A 24,475-nucleotide genomic window follows, 5' to 3' on the forward strand; every position below is an offset into this window, starting at 1 on the left:
ACTCTGAAAAACAAACTGAGGGTTCTAGAGGGGAGGGGGGTAGGGAGATGGGTTAGCCTGGTGATGGGTATTAAAGAGGGCACGTACTGAATGGAGCACTGGGTGTTATATGCAAACAATGACTCATGGGACATTACTTCAAAAACTAAGGATGTAATGTATGGTGATTAACATAAAATAATAAAAAAATATTACTGACCAAACAAGTCATAAGAATTATTTTAAAAATGTATTTGGAGAAAATCTGGAAAGTATTGAAAGCCAAAAGAGAAAAAAAATTCTATAATTTGTAATCTGACCAGCTGTGGTGGCTTGAGAATTTCTATAAAGTTTGGAAAAACAATTTGTAGAATGGGTAATATCATACTTGATACTATCTTTCTTTGTAATTTTACAGGAAAGGCTTGGAGATGTTGATGGAGATTACAAAAGGGCTAAAGGTCATAAAACACCCCTTGGTGTGGATTGTAACTTCCCAGGAGAAATGAGTACATCAAATCAGATGACTCTAATTTCTGAAGTTCATTACTCCCCTCCCCCATAATGTCATACAGAGCAGAGCTGGACTGTGTCCTGTTTCTGGCAAACTGAAAACAGAGACCTGAGCCTTCCTTTATAAACAAATGTTTATGGAGGATTAGATTAATGACACAATAGTTCTTAGCCTTAAAATCCCTATGGTTAATGCTAGGGATTTTTTTATTTATCTAACCTAATGTTGTCACTAATCCCAGGACACAATATCAGAGTTTTCTTTCCCCTTTGCACACTGCTGATCCTGTAGGAAAACACCCCTTCCCTTTTTTTGGCTGGCTCTGATGTATGTGGCCATTTTTCACCACAATCATATTAATTACTTTGAATCAAAGGTGGGTAGCTTATTCTATTGAGAATTCTAATCCTCTGGGTCTGAATTTTACACTGGCTTCTACATCATCCATCTAGGTGTGCTGTTTGGAGCTCTGTGCATTGGAATGGCTGCACTGGCATCACTAATGGGAGCTTTGCTGCAGGTAAGAGCTGATTCTGCAGGGTTTGAGTCATAAACACTGAATTTGTCCTTTTTTTAAATGTTAATGTGACCATCCTTCCAGACTTCTCTATCCATCTATACATAGCCATATCAAGGAACAGAGTTGACTAAATTCTTTAAAAATTTTTAAATTAAATTTTCTATTTTGATATAATTGTAGATTTATATGCAATTTTGAGAAATAATATAGAAAGATCCCATATACCCTTTACCTAATTTTCCTTAATGGTGTGAGATTTAGATTGATGTTCTTTTTTCCCCCTTTCTCTATAGATGTACAATTGTAAAGGCTGTCTTTCTTCCATTGAGTTGCACCTATATCAAAAATCCGTTAGGCTGCCTGGGTGGCTCAGTCAGTTTGGCGTGTGACTCTTGATTTCAGCTCAGGTTATGATCTTGGGGTCATGGGATTGAGCCCCTTGCCAGGCTCTGCCCTGAGCACAGAGTCTGCATGCTCCTCTCTCTCTGCTCCATCCCCCACTTGCACGTGTGCTCTCTCTCTCTCAAATAAATAAAATCTTTAAAAAAATCAGTTAGGCATATTTGTGTGGGCTTATTTCTGGTTTCTCTTTTCTGTTCTATTAATCTATGTGTCTGTCCCTCTGCCGGTAATAGATAGTCATGATTTTTGTAGCTTTATAATAAGTCTAGAATCAGGTAAACTAATTCCGTCTATTTTTTATTTTTTTATTTTTTTTATTATTTTATGTTAATCACCATACATTACATCCTTAGTTTTTGATGTAGTGTTCCATGATTCATTGTTTGCATATAACACCCAGTGCTCCATGCAGAACGTGCCCTCTTTAATACCCATCACCAGGCTAACCCATTCCCCCACACCCCTCCCCTCTAGAACCCTCAGTTTGTTTGTCAGAGTCCATGGTTCGTCTCCCTTTCCGATCTCCCCACCTTCATTCTTCCCTTCCTGCTATCTTCTTCTTCTTCTTTTTTTTTTTTTAACATATAATGTATTATTTGTTTCAGAGGTACAGGTGTGTGATTCAACAGTCTTACACAATTCACAGCGCTCACATACCCTCCCCAATGTCTATCATCCAGCCAACATATCCCTCCAACACCCCACCACTCCAGCAACCCTCACTTTGTTTCCTGAGATTAAGAATTCCTCATATCAGTGAGGTCATATGATACATGTCTTTCTCTGATTGACTTATTTCGCTCAGCATAATACCCTCCAGTTCCATCCACATCATTGCAAATGGCAAGATTTCATATTTTTGATGGCTGCATAATATTCCATTGTGTATATATACCAATTCTTCATTATCCATTCATCTGTCGATGGACATCTTGGCTCTTTCCATAGTTTAGCTATTGTGGACATTGCTGCTATAAACATTGGGGTGCATGTGCCCCTTCAGATCCCTACATTTGTATCTTTGGGGTAAATACCCAGTAGTGCAATTGCTGGGTTGTACGGTAGCTCTATTTTCAACTTTTTGAGGAACCTCCATACTGTTTTCCAGAGTGGCTACACCAGGTTGCATTCCCACCAACAGTGTAGGAGGGTTCCCCTTTCTCCGCATCCCCGCCAACATCTGTCGTTTCCTGACTTGTTAATTTTAACCATTCTGACTGGTGTGAGGTGGTATCTCATTGAGGTTTTGATTTGGATTTCCCTGATGCCGAGCGATATTGAGCACTTTTTCATGTGTCTGTGGGCCATTTGGATGTCTTCTTTGGAAAAATGTCTGTTCATGTCTTCTGCCCATTTCTTGATTGGATTCTTTGTTCTTTGGGTGCTGAGTTTGATAAGTTCTATATAGATTTTGGTACTAGCCCTTTATCTGATATGTCATTTGCAAATATCTTCTCCCATTCTGTCGGTTGTCTTTTGGTTTTGTTGACTGTTTCTTTTGCTGTGCAAAAGCTTTTTATCTTGATGAAGTCCCAATAGTTCATTTTTGCCCTTGCTTCCCTTGCCTTTGGCGATGTTTCTAGGAAGAAGTTGCTGCGGCTGAGGTCGAAGAGGTTGCTGCCTGTGTTCTCCTTTAGGATTTTGATGGATTCCTGTCTCACATTTAGGTCTTTCAACCATTTGGAGTCTATTTTTGTGTGTGGTGTAAGGAAATGGTCCAGTTTCATTCTTCTGCACGTGGCTGTCCAATTTTCCCAACCCCATTTGTTGAAGAGACTGTCTTTTGTCCATTGGACATTCTTTCCTGCTTTGTCAAAGATGAGTTGACCATAGAGTTGAGGGTCCATTTCTGGGCTCTATTCTGTTCCATTGATCTGTGTGTCTGTTTTTGTGCCAGTACCATACTGTCTTGATGATGACAGCTTTGTAATAGAGCTGGAAGTCCGGAATTGTGGTGCCGCCAGCTTTGCTTTTCTTTTTCAACATTCCTCTGGCTATGCGGGGTCTTTTCTGGTTCCATACAAATTTTAGGATTATTTGTTCCATTTCGTTGAAAAAAGTGGATGGTATTTTGATAGGGATTACATTAAATGTGTAGATTGCTCTAGGTAGCAATTAGATCTGGAAGAAATGACATCTTCACAATATTTGTTCTTCCAATCCATGAGCATCGTACGTTTTTCCATTTCTTTGTGTCTTCCTCAATTTCTTTCATGAGTATTTTATACATATCTGAGTACAGATTCTTTGCCTCTTTGGTTAGATTTATTTCTAGGTATCTTATGATTTGGGGTGCAATTGTAAATGGGATCAACTCCTTAATTTCTCTTTCTTCTGTCTTGTTGTTGGTGTATAGGAATGCCACTGACTTCTGTGCATTGATTTTATATCCTGCCACTTTACTGAATTCCTGTATGAGTTCCAGCAGTTTTGGGGTGGAGTCTTTTGGGTTTTCCACATAAAGTATCATATCATCTGCAAAGAGTGAGAGTTTGACTTCTTCTTTGCCGATTTGGATGCCTTTTATTTCTTTTTGTTGTCTGATTGCTGTGGCTAGGACTTCTAATACTATGTTGAATAACAGTGGTGATAGTGGACATCCCTCCGTGTTCCTGACCTTAGGGGAAAAGCTCTCAATTTTTCCCCATTGAGAATGATATTCACTGTGGGTTTTTCATAGATGGCTTTTATGATATTGAGGTATGTACCTTCTATCCCTATACTCTGAAGAGTTTTGATCAAGAAAGGATGCTGTACTTTGTCAAATGCTTTTTCTGCACCTAATGAGAGGATCATATGGTTCTTGTTCTTTCTTTTATTAATGTATTGTATCACATTGATTGATTTGCAGTTGTTGAACCAACCTTGCAGCCTAGGGATAAATCCCACTTGATAGTGGTGAATAATCCTTTTAATGTACTGTTGGATCCTATTGGCTAGTATTTTGGTGAGAATTTTTGCATCCATGTTCATCAAGGATATTGGCCTGTAATTCTCCTTTTTGATGGGGTCTTTGTCTGGTTTTGGGATCAAGGTAATGGTGGCCTCATAAAACGAGTTTGGAAGTTTCCTTCCATTTCTATTTTTTGGAACAGTCTCAGAAGAATAGGTATTAATTCTTCTTTAAATGTTTGGTAGAATTCCCCTGGGAAGCCAACTGGCCCTGGGCTTTTGTTTGTTGGGAGATTTTTGATTATTGATTCAATTTCTTTAGTGGTTATAGGTCTGTTCAGGTTTTCTATTTCTTCCTGGTTCAGTTTTGGTAGTTGATACATCTCTAGGAATTCATCCATTTCTTCCAGATCTAATTTGCTGGCATAGAGTTGCTCATAATATGTTCTTATAATTGTTTGTATTTCTTTGGTGCTGGTTGTGATCTCTCCTCTTTCATTCATGATTTTATTTATTTGAGTCATTTCTCTTTTCTTTTTGATAAGTCTGGTCAGGGGTTTATCAATCTTGTTAATTTTTTCAAAGAACCAGCTCCTAGTTTCGTTGATCTGTTCTACTGTTCTTTTAGTTTCTATTTCATTGATTTCTGCTCTGATCTTTATTATTTCTCTTCTCCTGCTGGGTTTAGGCTTTATTTGCTGATCTTTCTCCAGCTCCTTTAGGTGTAGGTTTAGGTTGTGTATTTGAGACCTTTCTTGTTTCTTGAGAAAGGCTTGTATTGCTATATACTTTCCTCTTAGGACTGCCTTTCCTGCATCCCAAAGATTTTGAACAGTTGTGTTTTCATTCTCATTTGTTTCCATGAATTTTTTTAATTCTTCTTTAATTTCCTGGTTGACCCATTCATTCTTTAGTAGGATGCTCTCTAGCCTCCATGTATCTGAGTTCTTTCCGACTTTCCTCTTATGATTGAGTTCTAGTTTCAAAGCATTGTGGTCCGAAAATATGTAGGGAATGATCCCAATCTTTTGGTACCAGTTGAGACCTGATTTGTGACCTAGGATGTGATCTATTCTGGAGAATGTTCCATGGGCACTAGAGAAGAATGTGTATTCTGTTGCTTTGGGATGGAATGTTCTGAATATATCTGTGAAGTCCATTTGGTCCAGTGTGCCATTTAAAGTCTTTATTTCCTTGTTGATCTTTTGCTTAGATGATCTGTCCATTTCAGTGAGGGGGGTGTTAAAGTCCCCCACTATTATTGTATTGTTGTCAATGTGTTTCTTTACTTTTGTTATTAATTGGCTTATATAATTGGCTGCTCCCATGTTAGGGGCATAGATATTTACAATTGTTAGATCTTCTTGTTGGATAGACCCTTCAAGTAGGATATAATGTCCTTCCTCCTCTCTTATTACAGTCTTTGGTTTAAAATCTAATTTGTCTGATATAAGGATTGCCACCCCAGCTTTCTTTTGGTGTCCATTAACATGGTACATGGTTTTCCATCCCCTCACTTTCAATCTGGGGGTGTCTTTGGGTCTAAAAGGAGTCTCTTGCAGACAGCATATCAATGGGTCTTGTTTTTTTATCCAATCTGATAGCCTGTGTCTTTTGATTGGGGCATTTAGCCCATTTACATTCAGGGTAACTATTGAAAGATATGAATTTAGTGCCACTGTATTGCCTGTAAGGTGACTGTTACTGTATATTGTCTGTGTTCCTTTCTGGTCTCTGTTACTTTTAGGGTCTCTCTTTGCTTAGAGGACCCCTTTCAATATTTCTTGTAGGGATGGTTTCATGTTTGCAAATTCCTTTAGTTTTTGTTTGTCCTGGAAGCTTTTTATCTCTCCTATTTTCAATGACAGCCTAGCTGGATATAGTATTTTTGGCTGCATATTTTTCTCATTTACTGCTCTGAATATATCCTGCCAGTCCTTTCTGGCCTGCCAGGTCTCTGTGGATAGGTCTGTTGCCAATCTAATGTTTCTACCATTGTAGGATACAGACCTCTTATCCTGAGCTGCTTTCAGGATTTTCTCTTTGTCTCTGAGTCTTGTAAGTTTTACTATTAGATGTCAGGGTGTTGACCTATTTTTATTGATTTTGAGGGAGGTTCTCTGTGCCTCCTGGATTTTGATGCCTGTTTCCTTCCCCAAATTAGGGAAGTTCTCTGCTATACCTTGCTCCAATATACCTTCTGCCCTTCTCTCTCTTTCTTCTTCTTCTGGGATCCCAATTATTCTAATATTGTTTCGTCTTATGGTATCACTTATCTCTCAAATTCTGCCCTTGTGATCCAGTAGTTGTTTATCTTTTTCTCAGCTTCTTTATTTTCCATCATTTCATCTTCTGTATCACTAATTCTCTCTTCTGCCTCACTTATCCTAGCAGTGAAAGCTGGATAGATTTTAGTTCTTTTATTTCTCCAGAAAGGGTTTCTCTAATATCCTCCCTCCTTTTTTCAAGCCCAGTAGTATCTTTAAAATCATCATTCTGAGCTCTAGTTCTGACATCTTACTAATGTCCATATCAATTAGGTCCCTGGCAGTCAGTACTGCCTCTTGTTCTTTTTTTTGGGGTGATTTTTTCCATCCTGTCGTTTTGTCCAGAGTAGAATAGATGAATGAGAGGACAAAATGCTAACAGGGTAACAATGACTCCAGAAAAATATACACTAAACAAATCAGAAGAGACCTGAAACCAGGGGAAAAGAAAGGGAAAGAAAGAAAAAAGAAAAGGAAAAAAAGAAAAAGAAAAAGATAAAAACAAAACAAAACAAAAAAACAGAATATGATCAAATATGATCAGGCTGGTGAATAGATCAGTGCCACACACTAGATTTTGGGAGTATTTTGGTCTGTTAGAAGAAAGTGCCTTTCAAAATTTTAAAGAAAGAAAAACATATATGTACAAAAATTAGGGTTAATATGATGAATGGATGGAATATGACTGTAAGGATGAAAATTATAAAAGATTTTATAAAAGGAATTGATAAGATAAGAAGTTGGTTGAAAAAAGAAAGAAGAGGATTTAAAAAAAAAAGGCGGGGGAGAGAATGTGATCAGGCAGGAGACTAGACAAAGCCATACACTAGAGATTTAGGGTATATTTTGGTCTGTTAGAAGAAACTGTATCCCAAAATTTTAAAGAGAAAACAACTTATATATATATACCAAAAATAAGGTTAACTACTATGAAGGGATAGAATATGACTCTAAAAATGAAAAATAAAAAGATTTTTTAAAAATGGGATTGATAAGATGTTGGTTGAAAAAGGGATAAAGACAATTTCAAAAAAAAAAAAAAAGAAAGTAAAAAAAAAAACTTTGAAAGACTAAAGAATCATGGGAAAAAAGCCATGGATTCTATATGCAGTATTCCCCTAGCTCTGGAGTTCTGCCGTTCTCATTGATCGGTAAACTTGGTCTTGGCTGGCTGTTCTTGCTGATCTTCTGGGGGAGGGGCCTGTTGCCGTGGTTCCCAAATGTCTTTGCCGGAGGCGGAATTGCCCGCCCTTGCTGGTCTGGGCTAAGTAATCTGCTCGGGTTTGCTCTCAGGAGCTTTTGTTCCCTGCAAGCTTTCCGTACAGCTTTGGAGGACGAGAGTGAAAATGGCGGCCTCCCAATCTCTGCCCCGGAGGAGCTGAGAACTCGGGGCCCCACTCCTCAGTGAGCCCCCAGAGAAAAGCAGTCAATCACTCCCGTCTCCCCAGTCTCCGGCCCCACGCCATGCTCACCTGGCCTGTGACCAAGCGTTTCTGTCTCTGGCTCACGACCCCGTGTGGAGTCTCCAAACCCAGCAGATCCCTGCAGTGCACTCCCACGCCTCTCCTCCCGGGGGACGAAGGGGAGTCTCCCAGGATCTGCTGCTTGTTGGGTCCCTGCTGGAGGAGCAGTGGCCCGACTGTGCCGCGGATCATGGTTTATGGCAACCCCGAGCTGAGAGCCCACTCCTTGGCTCCATCTCTGCAGCCGGCTTCCCTGCTCTGATACCTGGGAGCTCTGCCACACTCAGGCGCCCCCGATCTTTCTGCAACCCCAAGGGTCCTGTGACCACACTGTCCCAGCAAGTGTTCCACCCCCCCCGCTTAGCCACTGGAGTGACATCCCTCAGTGGAGCAGACTTCTAAAAGTTCTGATTTTGTGCTCTGCTGCTCTATCACTTGCTGGCAGCAGCTGATGGAGGCCCCCTCCCCTGCCATCTATCTTCCCGAATATCGCCTCAGATTCACTTCTCTGCACGTCCTACCTTCCAGAAAGTGGTCGCTTTTCTGTTCAGAGAGTTGCTGCTATTCTTTTCTTCGATCTCCTGTTGAGTTTGTACGTGTTCAGAATGGTTTGATCACTTTCTAATTGAATTCCTGGGACCAGACGAAATTTGGGTCTCCTACTCCTCTGCCATCTTGCTTCTCCCCTCTCAGGTAAACTAATTCCTTCCACTTTATTCTTATTTTTCAAAATTGTTTTAGCTATCCTAGCTCCTTTGCCTTTCCATATAAAGTTTAGAATAATCTTCTGTATATCTAAAAAAAATGATGCTTAATTTTGATAGAATTGTACTAAACCTATATATCAATTTGGGGAGAATTGACATCTTTACTATGTTGACTCTTTGAATTCATGAATATAGTATATCTCTTCATTTATTTAGATCTCTGATTTTTCTCATAACCATTGTGTAATTTTCAGAATACAAGTTCTGTGTATATTTGGTGAGATTTATACCTTATAATTAAAAATTTGTTTTAAGTTTTTTTAAAGACATTTATTTGAGAGAGAGAGTGAGCTTAATTGGGGGGAGGGGCAGAGGCAGAAAATCTCAAGCAGATCCCCACTGAGTGTGGAGCCCAAAGTGGGACTTAGTCCCATGACTCATCAGATCATGACCTGAGCCAAAATCATGAGTTGGCTGCTTAACCAACTGTGAGCCACCCAGGTGCCCCATAATTTTTTTAAAGTATTAATTTTAATTCCAGTTGGTTAACATACAGTCATGTATTAGTTTCAAGTATACAATATAGTGATAGTGATTCAACAATGCCATACATTACCTGGTATTGTACTCATCATGACAAGTGCACTCCTTAATCCCCATCACCTATTTAATCCATCCCCCCATCCATACCTCCCCACTAGTAACCATCAGTTTGTTCTCTATAGTTAAGAGTCTGTTTCTTGGTTTGTCTCTCTTTCTCTCTTTTTTTCTTTGCTCCTTTGTTCTGTTTCTTAAATTCCACATGAGTGAAGTCATATGATATTTGTCTTTCTCTGACTGACTTATTTTTCATAGCATTATATTCTCTAGCTCTAACCACGTCATTAATAATGGCAAGATTTCATTCTTTTTTCTTTTTTATGGCTGGCTAATATATATATATATATATATAATCTCCAATCAGTGGACACTTGGGCTGTTTCCATATCTTGGCTATTGTAAATAGTGCTGCTATAAACATAGGGATGAATATATCCCTGTGAATTTGTGTTTTTGTGTTCTTTGGGTAAATACCCAGTAGTGCAATTACTGTATCATAGGATAGTTCTATTTTTAACTTTTTGAAGAATCTCCATACAGTTTCCAAATATGTATTACCATCAAGGGTGGCACCAGTTTGCTTTCCCACCAACAGTGCACAATGGTCCTTTTTCTTCACATCCTCACCAACACCTATTGTTTCTTGTGTTGATTTTAGCCATTCTGATTGTTATGAGGTGATATCTCATTGTAGTTCTGGTTTGCATTTCCCTGATGAAAAGTGATGATGAGCATCTTTTCATGTGTCTGTTGGCTGATGTCTTCTTTGGAGAAGTGTCTGTTCATGTCTTCTGCCCATTTTTTATTAGTTTTTTTTTTTCTGGTGTTGACTTTTATAAGTTCTTTAAATATTTTAGATACTAACCCTTTATCAGATCTGTCATTTGCAAAAGTCTTCTCCCATTGAGTAGGTTGCCTTTTAGTTTTGTGGATTGTTTTCTTCCCTGTGCAGAAGCTTTTTATTTTGATGTAGTCCCAATAGTTTATTTTTGCTTTTGTTTCCCTTGCCTCAGGAGACCTACCTAGAAAAAGTTGCTACAGCCCATGTCAGAGAACTTACTGCCTGTGCTTTCTTCTAAGATTTTTATGGTTTAAGGTCTCACATTTAGGACTTTAATCAATTTTGAGTTTATTTTTGTGTATCATGTAAGAAAGTGGTCCAGTTTCATTCTTCTGCAAGTTGCTGTCCTGTTTTCCCAACACCATTTGTTGAAGAGACTGTCTTTTTCCTAGTAGATAGTCTTTCCTGCTTTGTCAAAAATTGACTGACTATATAATTGTGGGTTTACTTCTGCATTTTCTATTGTGTTTCATTGATCTAAACGTCTATTTTTGTGTCAGTACCATACTCTTTTGATTACTACAGCTTGTAATAGAACTTGAACTCTGGAATTGTGATGCCCCCAGCTTTGCTTTTCTTTTTCAAGCTTGTTTGGCTATTTGGGGTCTTTTGTTGTTCCATATAAATTTTAGGATTGTTTGTTCTAGTTCTGTGAAAAATGTTGTTGGTATTTTGATAGGGATTGCATTAAATGTGTAGATTGGGTAGTATAGACATTTTAACAATATTTGTTCTTCTAATCCATGAGCATGGAATATCTTTCCATTTCTTTGTGTCATCTTCAATTTCTTTCATCGGTGTTTTATAGTTTTCAGAGCACAGGTCTTTCACCTCCTTGGTTAAGTTTATTCCTAGCTATTTCATTATTTTTGGTGTAACTGTAAATGAGATTGTTGTCTTAATTTCTCTTTATGCTGCTTCATTACTGGTGTATAGAAATGCAATACATTCTGTAGATTGGTTTTGTATCCTGTGACTTTACTGAATTTGTTTATCAGTTCTAGCATTTTTTTTTAAAGATTTATTTATTTATTTGAGAGCGAGAATGAGAGAGAGAGAGAGTACATGAGAGGGGGGAGGGTTAGAGGGAGAAGCAGGCTCCTCGCCGAGCAGGGAGCCCGATGTGGGACTCGATCCAGGGACTCCAGGATCATGACCTGAGCCGAAGGCAGTCGCTCAACCAACTGAGCCACCCAGGCGCCCCGCATTTTTTTTTTTTTTGGTGGAGTCTTTCAGGTTTATATATATAGTGTCATGGCATCTGCAAATAATGAAAGTTTTACTTCTTCCTTACTGATTTGGGTGCCTTTTATTCCTTTTTGTTGTCTGGTTGCTGTGGCTAGGATTTCCATAAGTATATTGAATAAAAGTGGTGAAAGTGGGGGCACCTGGGTGGCTCGGTCAGTTGAACATTTGACTCTTGACTTTAGTTCAGGTCATGATCTCAGGGTCGTGGGATCAAGCCCCATGTCGGGCTCCATGCTCAGCACAGTGTCTGCTTGGGATTCTCTCTCTCCCTCTCCCCCCACTTGTGCACTCTCTCCTCTTTCTCTAAAATAAATAAAATCTTAAAAAAAAAAAGTGGTGAGACATCCTTGTCTTGTTCTTGATCTTAAGGGAAAAGCTGAGCTTTTCCCCATGAAGTATGATGTTAGCTGTGGGATTTTTGTATATGGCCTTTATTTTGTTGAGGTATGTTCCCTCTAAACCTACTTCATTCAGAGTGGTTTTTGTTTTTTTTTTATCATGAATGGATGTTGTACTTTGTGAAATGCTTTTTCTGCATCTATTGAAATGATCATTTAGTTCTTATTCTTTCTCTTATTTATGTGATGCATCACATTGATTGATTTGCGAATATTGAACCACCCTTACAACCCAATAATAAATCCCACTTGATTGTGGTAAATGATTTTTTTAATGTATTGTTGGACTCAGTTTACTAGTATTTTTTTTTTAATATTTTTACATCTATGTTCATCAAATATATTGGCCTGTACTCTTTTTCTGTGGTGTCTTTATCTGGTTTTGGTATCAGGGTAATGCTGGCCTCATAGAGTGAATTTGGAAATTTCCTTCCTTTTCTATTTTCTGGAATAGTTTGAGAAGAGTAGGTGTTAATTCTTCTTTAAATGTTTGGTAAAATTCACCTATGAAGCCATCTGGTCCTGGACGTCTGTTTGTTAGGAGTTATTTGATTACTGATTCAATTTCTTTGCTGGTAACTGGTCTGTTCAAATTTTCTATTTCTTCCTGTTTCAGTTTTCATAGGTTATATGTTTCTAGGAATTTATTTCTTCTAGGATGTCCAATTTGTTGTTTTTCATAATATTCTCTTATAATTATTTGTATTTCTGTGGTGTTGGTTGTTATTTCTCCTCTCTCATTTGTAATTTTATTTATTTGAATCCTTTCTCTTTTTTCTTGATAAGTCTGGCTGGAGGCTTATCAGTTTTATTAATTTTTTCAAAATCAGCTTCTGGTTTTATTGATTTGTCCTACTATTTTTTTAGTTTCTCTATCATTTATTTCTGCTCTGATCCTTATTATTTCCTTCCTTCTGCTGGTTTTAGGCTTTGTTATTCTTTTTTCTAGCTCCTTTAGGTGTAAGTTTAGGTTGTTTATTTAAGATTTTTCTTGTTTCTTGAGGTAGGCCTGCACTGCTATAAATTTCCCTCTAAATAGAACCACTTTTTTTGCATCCCAAAGATTTTGAACCATTGTGTTTTCATTTTCATTTGTTTCCATGTACTTTTTAATTTCTTCTTTTGCTTCCTAGTTGACCCATTCATTGTTTAGTAGCATGTTATTAACCTCCATGTATTTGTATTCTTACAGATTTTTTTCTTGTGGTTAACTTCTGGTTTCATAGCATTGTGGTCAGAAAAGATGCATGGTATGAGTTAGATCTTTTTTAATTTGTTGAGGTTTGTTTTGTAGCTTAATATGTGACCTATTCTGGAGAATGTTCCATGTGCACTTGAAAAGAATGTGTATCCTGCTTTTGGCAATGGAATGATTTGAATATATCTGTTAAATCCATCTGTAGTGTGTCATTCAAAGCCATTGTTTACTTGTTGATTTTCTGTTTAGATTATTTGTCCATTGATGTAAGTGGGGTGTTAACATACCCTAATATTAGTGTATTACTATCAATTAGTGCCTTTATGTTTGTTATTAAATGCTTTATGTATTTGGGCACTTCCATGTTGGATGCATAAATATTTACAATTGTTATATCTTCTTGTTGGATTATCCCCTTTATTATTATATAGTGTCCTTCTTTGTCTCTTTTTAGAATCTTTTTTTATTTTTATTTTTAAAGATTTAATTAATTAATTTATTTGAGGGGGGGGGCAGAGGGAGAGGAAGAGAATCTCAAGCAGACTCTGTGCTAAGCATGGAGCCTGATATGGGGCTCAGTCTCACAAACCTGAGATCATGACCTGAGCTGGAATCAAGAGTCAGACGCTTAACCTACTGAGTCACCCAGGTGTCCTAGAATCTTTTTTTAAAGTCTAGTTTGTCTGATATAAGTATTGCCTCTCCAGCTTTCTTTTGATGTCCAGTTGCATAATTGTTTCTCTACCCTTTCACTTTCAATTTGCAGGTGTGTTTAGGTCTAAAGTGAGTCTCTTGTAGGAAGCATATAGATGGGTCTTGTTTTTTTATCTATTATGTCACCTTGCATTTTGATTGGAGCATTTTGTCCATTTACATTCACAGTAATTATTTTTTTAAAAGATTTTATTTAATTATTTGAGAGAGAGAGGAGGGGCAGAAGGCAAGGGAGAAGCAGACCCCCCCCCACACACACACACACTGAGCAGGGAGACCAACGCAGGGCTTGATTCTAGGACCCTGGGATTATGACCCGAGCCGAAGGCAGATGCTTAACCAATTGAGCCATCCAGGCACCCCTCACAGTAATTATTGATGGATATGTACTTATTGCCATTTTATTTGTGGTTGTTCCTTTGTGGTTGTTCCTGAAGATTTTCTCTGATCCTTTCTTGTCTTTCTTTCATGGTTTGCTGGTTTTCTTTAGTGATAAATTTGGATTTCTTTCTCTTTATTCTTTGCATATTTATTAGTGGTTTTTGATTTGTGGTTACCATTAGGTTTGTATATAATATCTTCTGCATATAGCAGTCTATATTAAGTTGGTGGTTGTTTAAGTTTGAACCTGTTCTTTACTCCTCTCCTCCCCACGTTTTAGGTATATGTTGTCATATTTTATATCCTTTATTTTGTGAATTCCTTCACTGATATTTTATAGAAATATTCATTTTTACTGTTTTTGTGTTTCCTACCTTCATACCGTTACTTTTAGTCTTTCCTTTCTACTCATAGAGTCCCCTTTAGTATTTCTCACAGGGCTGGTTTAGGGATCATGAACTCCTTTAGTTTTTGTTTGTCTGAGAAACTCTTTATCTCTACTTCTATTCTGAATGATAGCCTTGCTGGATAGAATATTCTTGACTTCAAATTTTTCCCATTCAGCATTTTAAATATATACCATGCTAGTCCTTTCTGACATGGACAGTTTCTGCTGAAAAATCTGCTGATAGCCTTATGGGGTTTCCCTTGTATGTAACTGTTGCCTTTTGTCTTGCTGCTTTTAAGATTTTTTTCTTTATATTTTACCATTTTAATTACAATATGTCTTGGTGTGGATCTGCTTTTGTTGATTTTGTTGGGGGTTCTCTGTGCCTCTGGGATCTAGATATCTGTTTCCTTCCCCAGATTAGGAAAGTTTTCAGCTGTTATTTCTTCAAATAAATTTTCTGCCTTCTTTTCTCTTTTTCTTCTGGGATTCCTATAATATAAATGTTACTGTGTTTGATGGAGTCACTGAGTTCTCTAAGTCTGTTGTCATTTTTCATAAGCCTTTTCGCTCTCTTTTGTTCGGCTTGATTACTTTTCATTACTCTGTATTCTAGGTCATTGATATGTTCCTGTGTTTCTTCCAGCCTACTGTTCATTCCTTCAGCATGTTTCTGATTTTGTTTATTGGGCCCTTTATCTCTGCTATATTATTCTTATCTCCATGTTAATGGTCTCACTGGTGCCTTCCAGCCTTTTCTCAAGTCTAGCAAGTATTTTTATGATCATTACTTTAAATTCTCTATCAGACATGTTACTTGTATCTGTTCCATTTAAATCTCTAGCTGTGGCCTTGTCCTGTTCTTTCATTTGGGACAAATTCCTCTATCCTCTCTTTTGTCTAAGTCTCTCTGCCTGCTTCTCTGTGTTGCATGCACTCTGCTATTGTGTACTGGCCACTTTACCCTTCAGGCCAATTGTCTGTGGAGGCTCTCTTTGCCTACTGTGAGCAGTATTTGTTTCCCGACCTGAATGTGGGGAATTTTAACTAGGTGTACTCTGGTCTGCTTATGAAATGAGTCCTGTTGCCACAGCTGTCAGAACTGAAGCCCTGCAGAATTCGTGGATAGGGAGACGTGGTGTGAGCAGGGGTTTGGGCCAGTCTTCTGGGAGAGAGGGCCCACTGTGCTGGGACTGAGGCAAGCATGACTGAGATGGGCAGTTCCACTGGAGTGGAGGGTCTTGGTGTAAGCAAGTTGGGTAGTGAGTGTCAGCACTGTACTGGTTCCCACAGGTGGCCCTGTGCTTATGCTGAGGGGCAGTGGAGTCCAGTTATCTTTGTTCCTGGAGGGGTCTCTCCATGAATGCTGCCTCTCTGGGACATGCTCCAAGAAGAGCAAATAACCTCCCCACTATGTGCCCCAGGCACTCTTCAGATTGTTGTTTCCATGCTGTATGTCCACAGGCTATTTGCCCTGCTTTCTCTCCAAGAGGAGCCCCAATGCCCCTGGGCTCTCCCGAGCCAAGCCCACTGACCATTAAAACTCCAGGCTTTAAGCCCTGCTGGTTGCAAGAACTCGTGAAGTTCAGCCCCTCTCACTTTCCAAGCCAATTGCTGTTGGGAATCATCTTCCCTGTGCACTCCCCTGTGTGCTAGTCTGTCTCTTACCCTTGCCTGGGACCACAGCTCTCTCCCTACCACAGTGGCCACAATCTGTTTCTCTCCCAAACTATGTCTCCACACTTCCTACTTTCTGCCATGTGGCCTCTTCTCTACCTTTAGTTGTGGAGTTTGTTCTGCCAGTCTTAAAGTCAATTTCTGGGGTATGTAGGATGACTTGATAGTTATCTAGTTGTATTCATGGGACAAGGGGAGCCTAGATTCCTCCTGCCCTGCCACCATCTCCCTCCTTATCCCAGTATCTAATTTTTTAAGTGATTATGAATGATATTGTACTTTTAATGTTGGTGTCCATGTGTTTGTTAACATATAGAAATACAATTGATTTTTGTATATTTGTGTTGTATCCTGAGACCTTGCTGAATTTACTTATTAGTTCTTGGGATTTTCTACACAATCACGTCATCTTCAAATAGGGACAGTTTTATTTCTTCCTTCCCAATCTGTATGTATAGCTTTTATTTCTTTATTGCACTGGCTTCAACTTCCACATCATGTTTAATAAGAGTAGTAAGAATAGATACCCTTTCCTTGTTCCCCAGTCTGGATGAGGAAAGGATTTAGGTTTTCACTCTTAGATATAATGTTAGCTGTAAGATTTTAGTAGATGCCCTTTACAAAGTTGAGGAAATCCCTTATTTCCCTATTTTCTATCTTTCTGAGAGTTTTTATTATGGATGAATGTTGAATTTTGTCAAGTGCTTCTTCTGCAGATTGATATGGTAATATGATGTCTTCTTTAGTCCTTTGACATGATCAGTTACATGATTGATTTTCAAATGCTTAACCAGCCTTGAATTCCTGGAATAAACTTCTCTTGGTCGTGGTGTGTAGTTATTTTGATATAGTTCTGAATTCTATTTGTTAATATTTTGTTAAGGATTTTTACATCATGAGAAATATTGGTCTATAGTTCTTTTTTTTTGTAATAGCTTTGTCTGGTTTTGGTATCACAGTCATTCTAGCTTCATAAAATAAAATGGGAAGAATTATTCTCTGTTTTCTTAAAGAGCTTGTATAAAATTGGTGTTAATGATTTAAATGTTTGGTAGTATATTCTAGTGAAACCATCTGGGCCTAGGTATTCCTTTTTTGGAAGTTTTAAAATTAAAAATTAAATTTCCATAAGTTATAGGGCTATTCAAATTATCTATTTCATATTGATTGAATTATGATAGTTTGTATTTTCAAGAAATTGGTTCATTTCATCTAAGTTGTAAAATTTGTGTGTGTGGAGTTGTTGATAGTATTATACATTTGGTGTCTGCAGGGTCCTGTAGTGTTATTGCCTGTTTTATTCCTAATATTGGTAATTTTATCTTTTTTTCTTTCAGTCTTGCTTAAAGTTTGTCAACTTCATTGATATTTTTGAAAAACTATCTTCTCATTTCACTAATATTCTGTATTGTTTTCTATTTACAATTATTGCCTTTTGTTCTTATCTTTATTCTTTTCTTCTGTTTGCTTTGGGTTTATTTTGCTGTTCTTGACATGAGACCTTAGATTATTGATTTGAGACTTTTCCTCTTTTATAGTGTGTGCACTAATTGCTAAAAATTTCCCTGTCAGCATTAATTTAGCTGTGTCCCACAACTTATCATATTTTGTATTTTTAAATTTCCTTTGAGATGTCCTTTTGACCCATGAATTATTTAAAAGTATGTTACTTAGTTTCCAAGTGTTTAGAAATTTTCCTGTTATTTTTCTGCTATTGATTTATAGTTTCATTCCAATGTGGTCAAAGAGCACACTCTGTATGATTTTAATTCTTTAAATCTGTTGAGGTCTATGTTACAGCCCAGGATATGGCATTTTGGTACATGTTCCATGGGCACTTAAAAAGAATGTGTATTCTTAGGTGTTAGGTGTAGTGTTCTAAAAGTATCAACTAGATCCTGTTCATTGATGGTGTCATTGAGTTCTTCTATATCTTCTGATTTTCTGTTTAGTTGTTTTTATCAATTGGTTAGAGTGGAGTGGTGAATTCTCAACTATAATTGTGTATTTGTCTATTTTCCTTTTAGTTCTATCAGTTTTTGTTTCATGTATTTTGAAGTTCTCACTTGGTGCATATATATTTAAGAGTTCTATGTCTTGGTGAACTAATTCTTTTGTCATTATATAATGTTTCTCTCTGATAATTTTATTTATCTAAAGTCTAACTTATCTGATATTAATGTAGTTATTTTCCTTTGACTAATGGTTGCATGATACACCTTTTTTCATCCTTTTACTTTGAACTTGCCTAATCATTATATTTTGAATGAGTTTTTTGCAATCAGTATATGATTGGGCCATGTTTTTAAATATACCCTGCCAATTTCTGTCTTTTTATTGATGTATTAGAACATCTTCTACACTTACTGTAATTATGGGTATGTTAGGGTGTAAGTCTGCCATTTTTTGTTTTATGTTTGTTCTTTCTATTTTCTTCCCCCCCCCACCTTTCTATAGGATACATGAACATTTTTTAGAATCCATTTTTATTTATCTGTATTGTTTTGAGTTTGCCTCTTAGAATAGCATTTTCAATTGTTGCTTTAGGTATTACGTTATATAAACATAACATAATCTACTTGTTTTGTCATTTTACCAGTTTGAGTACAGTATGGAACCCTTACCTCCCTTTATGTCTGTTTACCCAGTTTTTAATACAGTTGTCAAATATTTACTCTACATACATTTTGAATTACATTAAGCAGTGTTATCATTTTTGTTTCAACAATCAAATATAACTTAGAAAACTCAAGAGGAGAAGGAAAGCCTATTATATTTAGCCATATCTTCACTTACTGTATTTTTCCTTCCTTCCTAATGTTCCAGGGTTCCTTCTTTTTATCATTTCTGTTCTGTTTAGAAACTTTCTTTAGCCATTCTTTTAGGATAGGTCTGCTGGCAAAAAATTCTCTTCGTTTCCCTTCATCTGAGAATGTATTGATTTCCCCTTTATTCCTAAAGATATTTTTGCTTGGGTATAAGATTCTGAGTCAGCAGTTCTTTTTATCCAGCTCTTGAAAAGTATGTGCCACTTTCTTCTGGCCTCCATTATTTCTGATGAAAATTTTGCTGCCACTGTAATTATTTTCCCATGCAGGCAAGGTATCATTTTTCTCTGACTACTTTTAAAATTTTGTCTTTGTTGTTAGTTTTCAGAAATTTATTTCAATGTGTCTTGGCATGTATTTCTTTGGGTTTGTCCTATTTGGAGTTTGCTCGGCTTTGAATCTGTAGGTTTATATTTCTTGTAAAATTTGGGAAGTTCATACATTATTTCTTTGAGTACTTTTTAGCCTCACCCTTTTTCTCCTCTAGGACTCTGATGACATGAATGTTAGATTTTTTGTTATACTTGCACAGACCCTGGACACTCCTTTCATTTTTTTAGAGTCAATATTCTCTCTGTTGTTCAGATTGGGTAATTTCTATTGGCCTATCTTCCAGTTCACTAATTCTTTCCTCTTTCTCCTCCATTCTGCTGTTGAGCCCATCTATTGAGATTTTTATTTCAGTTAGTATTTTTCAGTTCTAAAAATTTCCATTTGGTTCTTTATATCTGCTATATTTTTGCTGAGACCTTCTATTTTTTTCTAAGACCTATTTTTTCATTTATTTCAAGCATGTCTTAATTACTGAAGCAGTTTTGTCATGGCTATCTGGGACCCCTGGACCTCCCCATGATCCAGAAAGTTGAAGGTCAATACTGAGCAAAGCAGGTCATCCAAACTCCTGCTTTAGATGTAAAGCTTGGGTCCATTCTGGTTTGTTTGCTTGTGGCATACCAGTTGTTAAAATAGTTTGATCTCCTCCTGATTATATGAATGAATGAATGATATCCAGAAGCTCTAAGCTTATCTAGCACATCTAAGCCAAATCAATAAAACTCCTCTGAATGTGCTTTTCTCCATAGTCTGCATTATTGATTATAACTATTATTGTGATTGAGTCCCCTTTTTTTCATATATCAACTCTGGCCTGAGTATATACATTGAGGTGTTCTAGTAGGGTCACCATAACTCCAAGCCAGTTCTTCCTTGCTTCATTTCTAACCAAAGTATTATTTCCTGAGACAGACCTTTTTTGGGATATATTCTTTGTGCCTCCAAAACTGGCTCCACAAGTCACACCATCATAGCCTGCTTCATGGGCCATGTGACTTATTTCACATTTTGCAGTGAAGTCTGTCTTCCTTCCTATTCGGCTTTGGTTCAAGAGAAGTTATGAAATGACTCCCTAGGATTACATTCTGAACCCATATCCTCCTCAAACACTAGTTATTTGTCATCTCCATCCACACTCCTTTCCCTAGTCCACAAGGTAGGCTTCTTATTTTTTTTAACGTAGGACTGCCATCTATATTCTATAAAATTTTTCTTGACTTGATATTTTTTCTTTGATTTAGTTATTCTGTTATCAAGCCCCTTTACTCTGTAGACAAACCAAGGTGTCCTCTAATCCTTCTTTTATGGTTCTATCCACTCTTAAAAATTATCCATTGGCTTATTGGGAACTCACATCTCTTGGGATTTTCAGCTTTTGCATTTTTCCATGAACAGATGAATAGTTGAGACAGAGAAACAGAAGCATTCAAGTTCTGATTACCTATTTCCCAATTACAAGGTTGCCATGATTTTCAGGAAGAGATTGATTACTTCAAATCCTCATTCTGATGAAATTACTTTGAAACACTTTAACTTGGTATTTGAGATTGCTAGTTGCTGACTTTATTTATTTATTTATTTTTTTAGGCAGCACTCAGCATATTTGGCATGGTTGGTGGACCACTTCTGGGCTTGTTTGCTTTGGGCATTTTGGTTCCCTTTGCCAACTCAATTGTAAGTATAAAGAGTGAGTATGTGTAAAGCTTACTTTCCCAACTATAGTAGCAGCTCTATAGTTTTTTCTCAATTGGAAAGATATAGTTTCTGTCATTAGTGACTTGATGACTTAAATTACTCATATTGTCTTTGCTGGGGTATAAAGTAAAGTGCTATGCAATGGGACTTTGCATATATGAAACTAAATGGAAACTGCCAAAATAATATATATTATAAATATTATATAGCTAAATCATAATATTATAATTATATAACTAACCATATAATATAGAATATATAACATAACTAAAAGATATATAATGAAACAATATATATTATATTGTACACTATATATAGTATATATTATGAATAGTATATAATATAACTAAAGGAGCAACATTTTTTGTACATTTATCTTTTTGCCCTTCTTGAAAATCACTAGGATTTCTAGAAACATTTTTTTAAATTTAAAGTAAATTAATTGACATATAGTATATTATTAGCTTCAGAGGTCACTAAACTCTACCTCTGAAAATCACTAGGATTTAAGGAAAGGAAATCAACAGGCTCAGATGTGAAAAGATTTAAGGGAAAAAGAGCTGAGGATACCTGTGAATAGCCAGAGTACAACAAAGAGAAGCAATAAGTGTTTCACCACCTTGACCAGAGAGTTTATATTCCTGATATTTAAAGCTGTAGTTCCAATATCATGGTTCTGGCCCCAAAGGGGTGATCATAATTGGGAATGGTATCCAGAATGAGGTAATATCTCTTTTCTACAGAGACATTTCTGTGCTTTGAAGTACTAAATTTTGTTTGGAATAAATTAAATTGAAATTATTTCTCTGAAAGCCAGGAGAAACAGGGTCAGTCCTGCTGTAAGCTGAAGTTCAGGAAAAACTGATAATGTATATATGGTTGTTTCATGCAGACGTTGAATAAAAGCAGAACCATGACTTTGCATTTAGAATTCCATTTTCCTCATGAAGCATTAGGGATTGGTAAGGCAGCTACTAATAAGGGCTATTACCATTATTATTTATAACAATTCTTAAGGAAAATAATTTTAACAGATGATAGCTACACCTGTGGTAAGCATAGCATAGTGTATAGAGATATTGAATCACTGTGTTGTATCCCGAAACTAATGTAACATTGTGTATCAACTGTACTCAAATAAAATTTTTTTAAAAAATAATTGTTCTCAGGGAGCCTGGGTGGCTCAGTCAATTAAGCGTCTGCTTTTGGCTCAGGTCATGATCCCAGGGTCCTGGGATCGAGCCCCGTGTCAGGCTCCCTGATCAGCAGGAAGCCTGCTTCTCCCTCTCCCTCTGCCTCTGCCTGCCACGTCCCTGCTTGTGCTCTCTCTCTCTCTCTTTGTCAAATAAATAAAATATTTAAAATAATAATTATTATTCTCAAAAAAATAATTGTCAATGAAGTATCATATGAAAAGCTAGTTTGGTAGAAATTAATCACAATGGAAGAATAGTTTGTATCTACCTTGGAATGTTGAAGCTTTGATTAGACTCTTTGCATTATGAAATGCACAGTGGTTTGTTGAGTGTCTGAAATATTAAGAAAGACTGACTTGGTTTTTGACATTTACTACTACCGTGGGTTGCCTTCAGAAAAGCTGTAGCAGACTAGGTCTCACATAACCTTTTCTCAGGAGAAGTATGATATTATTACTCCTGTCATAGGAGGTACCTCTTTTTACAGTACCCACATTTTTCATTAGCAGAATATCTACTCTTGCTTTGAAATGGACTCCCTGTCTCCCTCTCTCCCTACATCTTTCTCTCCCTTCCTCTCCTTCTCTCCTTCTCTTCCGTTGCTTTTCATCCTCCCTCATTTTCTCCCTCCTTCCCCCCTTCCTCTCATTTTCATTCATTGAATATTTATGAGCTAAGCACTGTCCTGGGAATAAAGAACACTGAATATTTCTGCCCTCATGGGCTTTATAATTTTGTGGATTTTTGATCAAGCCATGTACAATGCTGAGAATAAGCAAGTATGGGCTGTCAACAGCTGGCCACACTACTATTCCAACCTCATATTATTGAAAAAATATTTATTGCATGCCTGCTATATGTCCAGCACTGTAGGTGCTGGGGTACCAAAACCAAAAATATCTAATTCTGCTTTCAAGGTTCACAGCTTAATGAAAGAGCTCATAGTGTTTGTCCCCAACATAAATCATCTGATCTTGTCATCAGCCTTCATCTTATCCCATCAACACACCATTCTTTTTTCCTGCCCTGTGATTTTGCTTATGTTTTTCCCCTTACTTCAAATATTCTTCCCTGTCTTCTCTATGGTGAGCCCAAGGCAAAAGCTGCTCTGTCTGGTCAGTATTCTTAAAAGAAGGGGGAAGTTTTCACCACAGAAGAAGAGGCCTACCAGCTTGAGGTTTGCTTTTGGCCCACTCATTTGGAACTAGGGCTTAAATCATTCAAGGTCCGGCAGAACACCTGGACTGCTGGTTAAAAACAGAAGTGGGGAACCCAAGTTTTCCAAAGATTGAGAAACCAAATGTCTTCAGAGGGGACATCTCTTCTTGTCTTTAGAAATACTTGGTGTGGTTGTATGCAACATTGCAGTCATTTGTGAACACTGCTTCCTATTTCCTCCCTAATTACCCTGAAGCACAGTTACAATCATGCATGTTGTTAAGTATGGAAATGAACTCTGTGTCTGCTTTCCCCTTCATAGTCTGTTGCTCATTTGGCATACCATTTGTTCACAGATTAAGCAAAAATAGAGGGGGCAATTGGCCTGGGGTCAACCATGTGATTGTTGTAGTTCTTTGGGTGTGAAGAGAGGAGGAGGCCAGAACAGAGTGCTAGCCATGGAAACAGAGTAGAAGGGATGGAATTATGAGATTGACAAAAAGAAAAATGAGCAGGGTGAGATAGGGATATGAAAAGGGAATGGAGTTACTGAGTCCCCAGGGCTCTGGGCTGAGGGTCCAGTGGCCCACACCACCCTTGACAAGAAGCAAGGATCTTGGGAGAGAGAATGCTTTTAGGAGAGAAGATGGTAAATCTGGCTTGGACCATGCTGAGCTTAATCTTCTGATGTTAATTTCTATCTCAAAGAAAACTATATTATTTTTCTTTTAAAAGCATTCTTGTTTTACAGGGAGCACTTGTTGGCCTGATGGCTGGATTTGCTGTTTCTTTGTGGGTCGGAATTGGAGCTCAACTTTATCCTCCACTGCCTGAAAGAACTATGCCACTAAGCCTTGAAACCTCTGGCTGTAACAGCACATACAATGTGACAAATTGGGTGACAACTACAGAAATGCCATTTTCTACTAGTGCTTTTCAAGTACACAATGTGGGAAGGTATTGAATTAAGCTTTATAATGTCATATTTTAAAGAAGTGGATGTGACAGGTAGAGAACCCCAGTTGCTTTTTGTCTTGCCTACAGTGCTGTGATTTTCCCTAATTCTGAAATGGGTA

The 24,475-nt window shown here is 37.4% G+C and overlaps 1 protein-coding gene across 1 annotated transcript in view; it reads left to right on the forward strand.

Moving 5' to 3' along the window:
• The window catches only part of SLC5A8 (solute carrier family 5 member 8), a 69,183-nt gene that overhangs the window by 34,131 nt on the left and 10,577 nt on the right, over positions 1 to 24,475 (forward strand). The window contains exons 10-12 of the mRNA XM_021687557.1: positions 946 to 1,013; positions 20,938 to 21,024; positions 24,151 to 24,356. Of these exons, the coding sequence (XP_021543232.1) occupies positions 946 to 1,013; positions 20,938 to 21,024; positions 24,151 to 24,356 (361 nt within the window). The remainder of the gene's footprint in view (positions 1 to 945; positions 1,014 to 20,937; positions 21,025 to 24,150; positions 24,357 to 24,475) is intronic.

This window comes from Neomonachus schauinslandi, chromosome 5 (assembly GCF_002201575.2).
Source record: "Neomonachus schauinslandi chromosome 5, ASM220157v2, whole genome shotgun sequence".
NCBI lineage: Eukaryota > Metazoa > Chordata > Mammalia > Carnivora > Phocidae > Neomonachus > Neomonachus schauinslandi.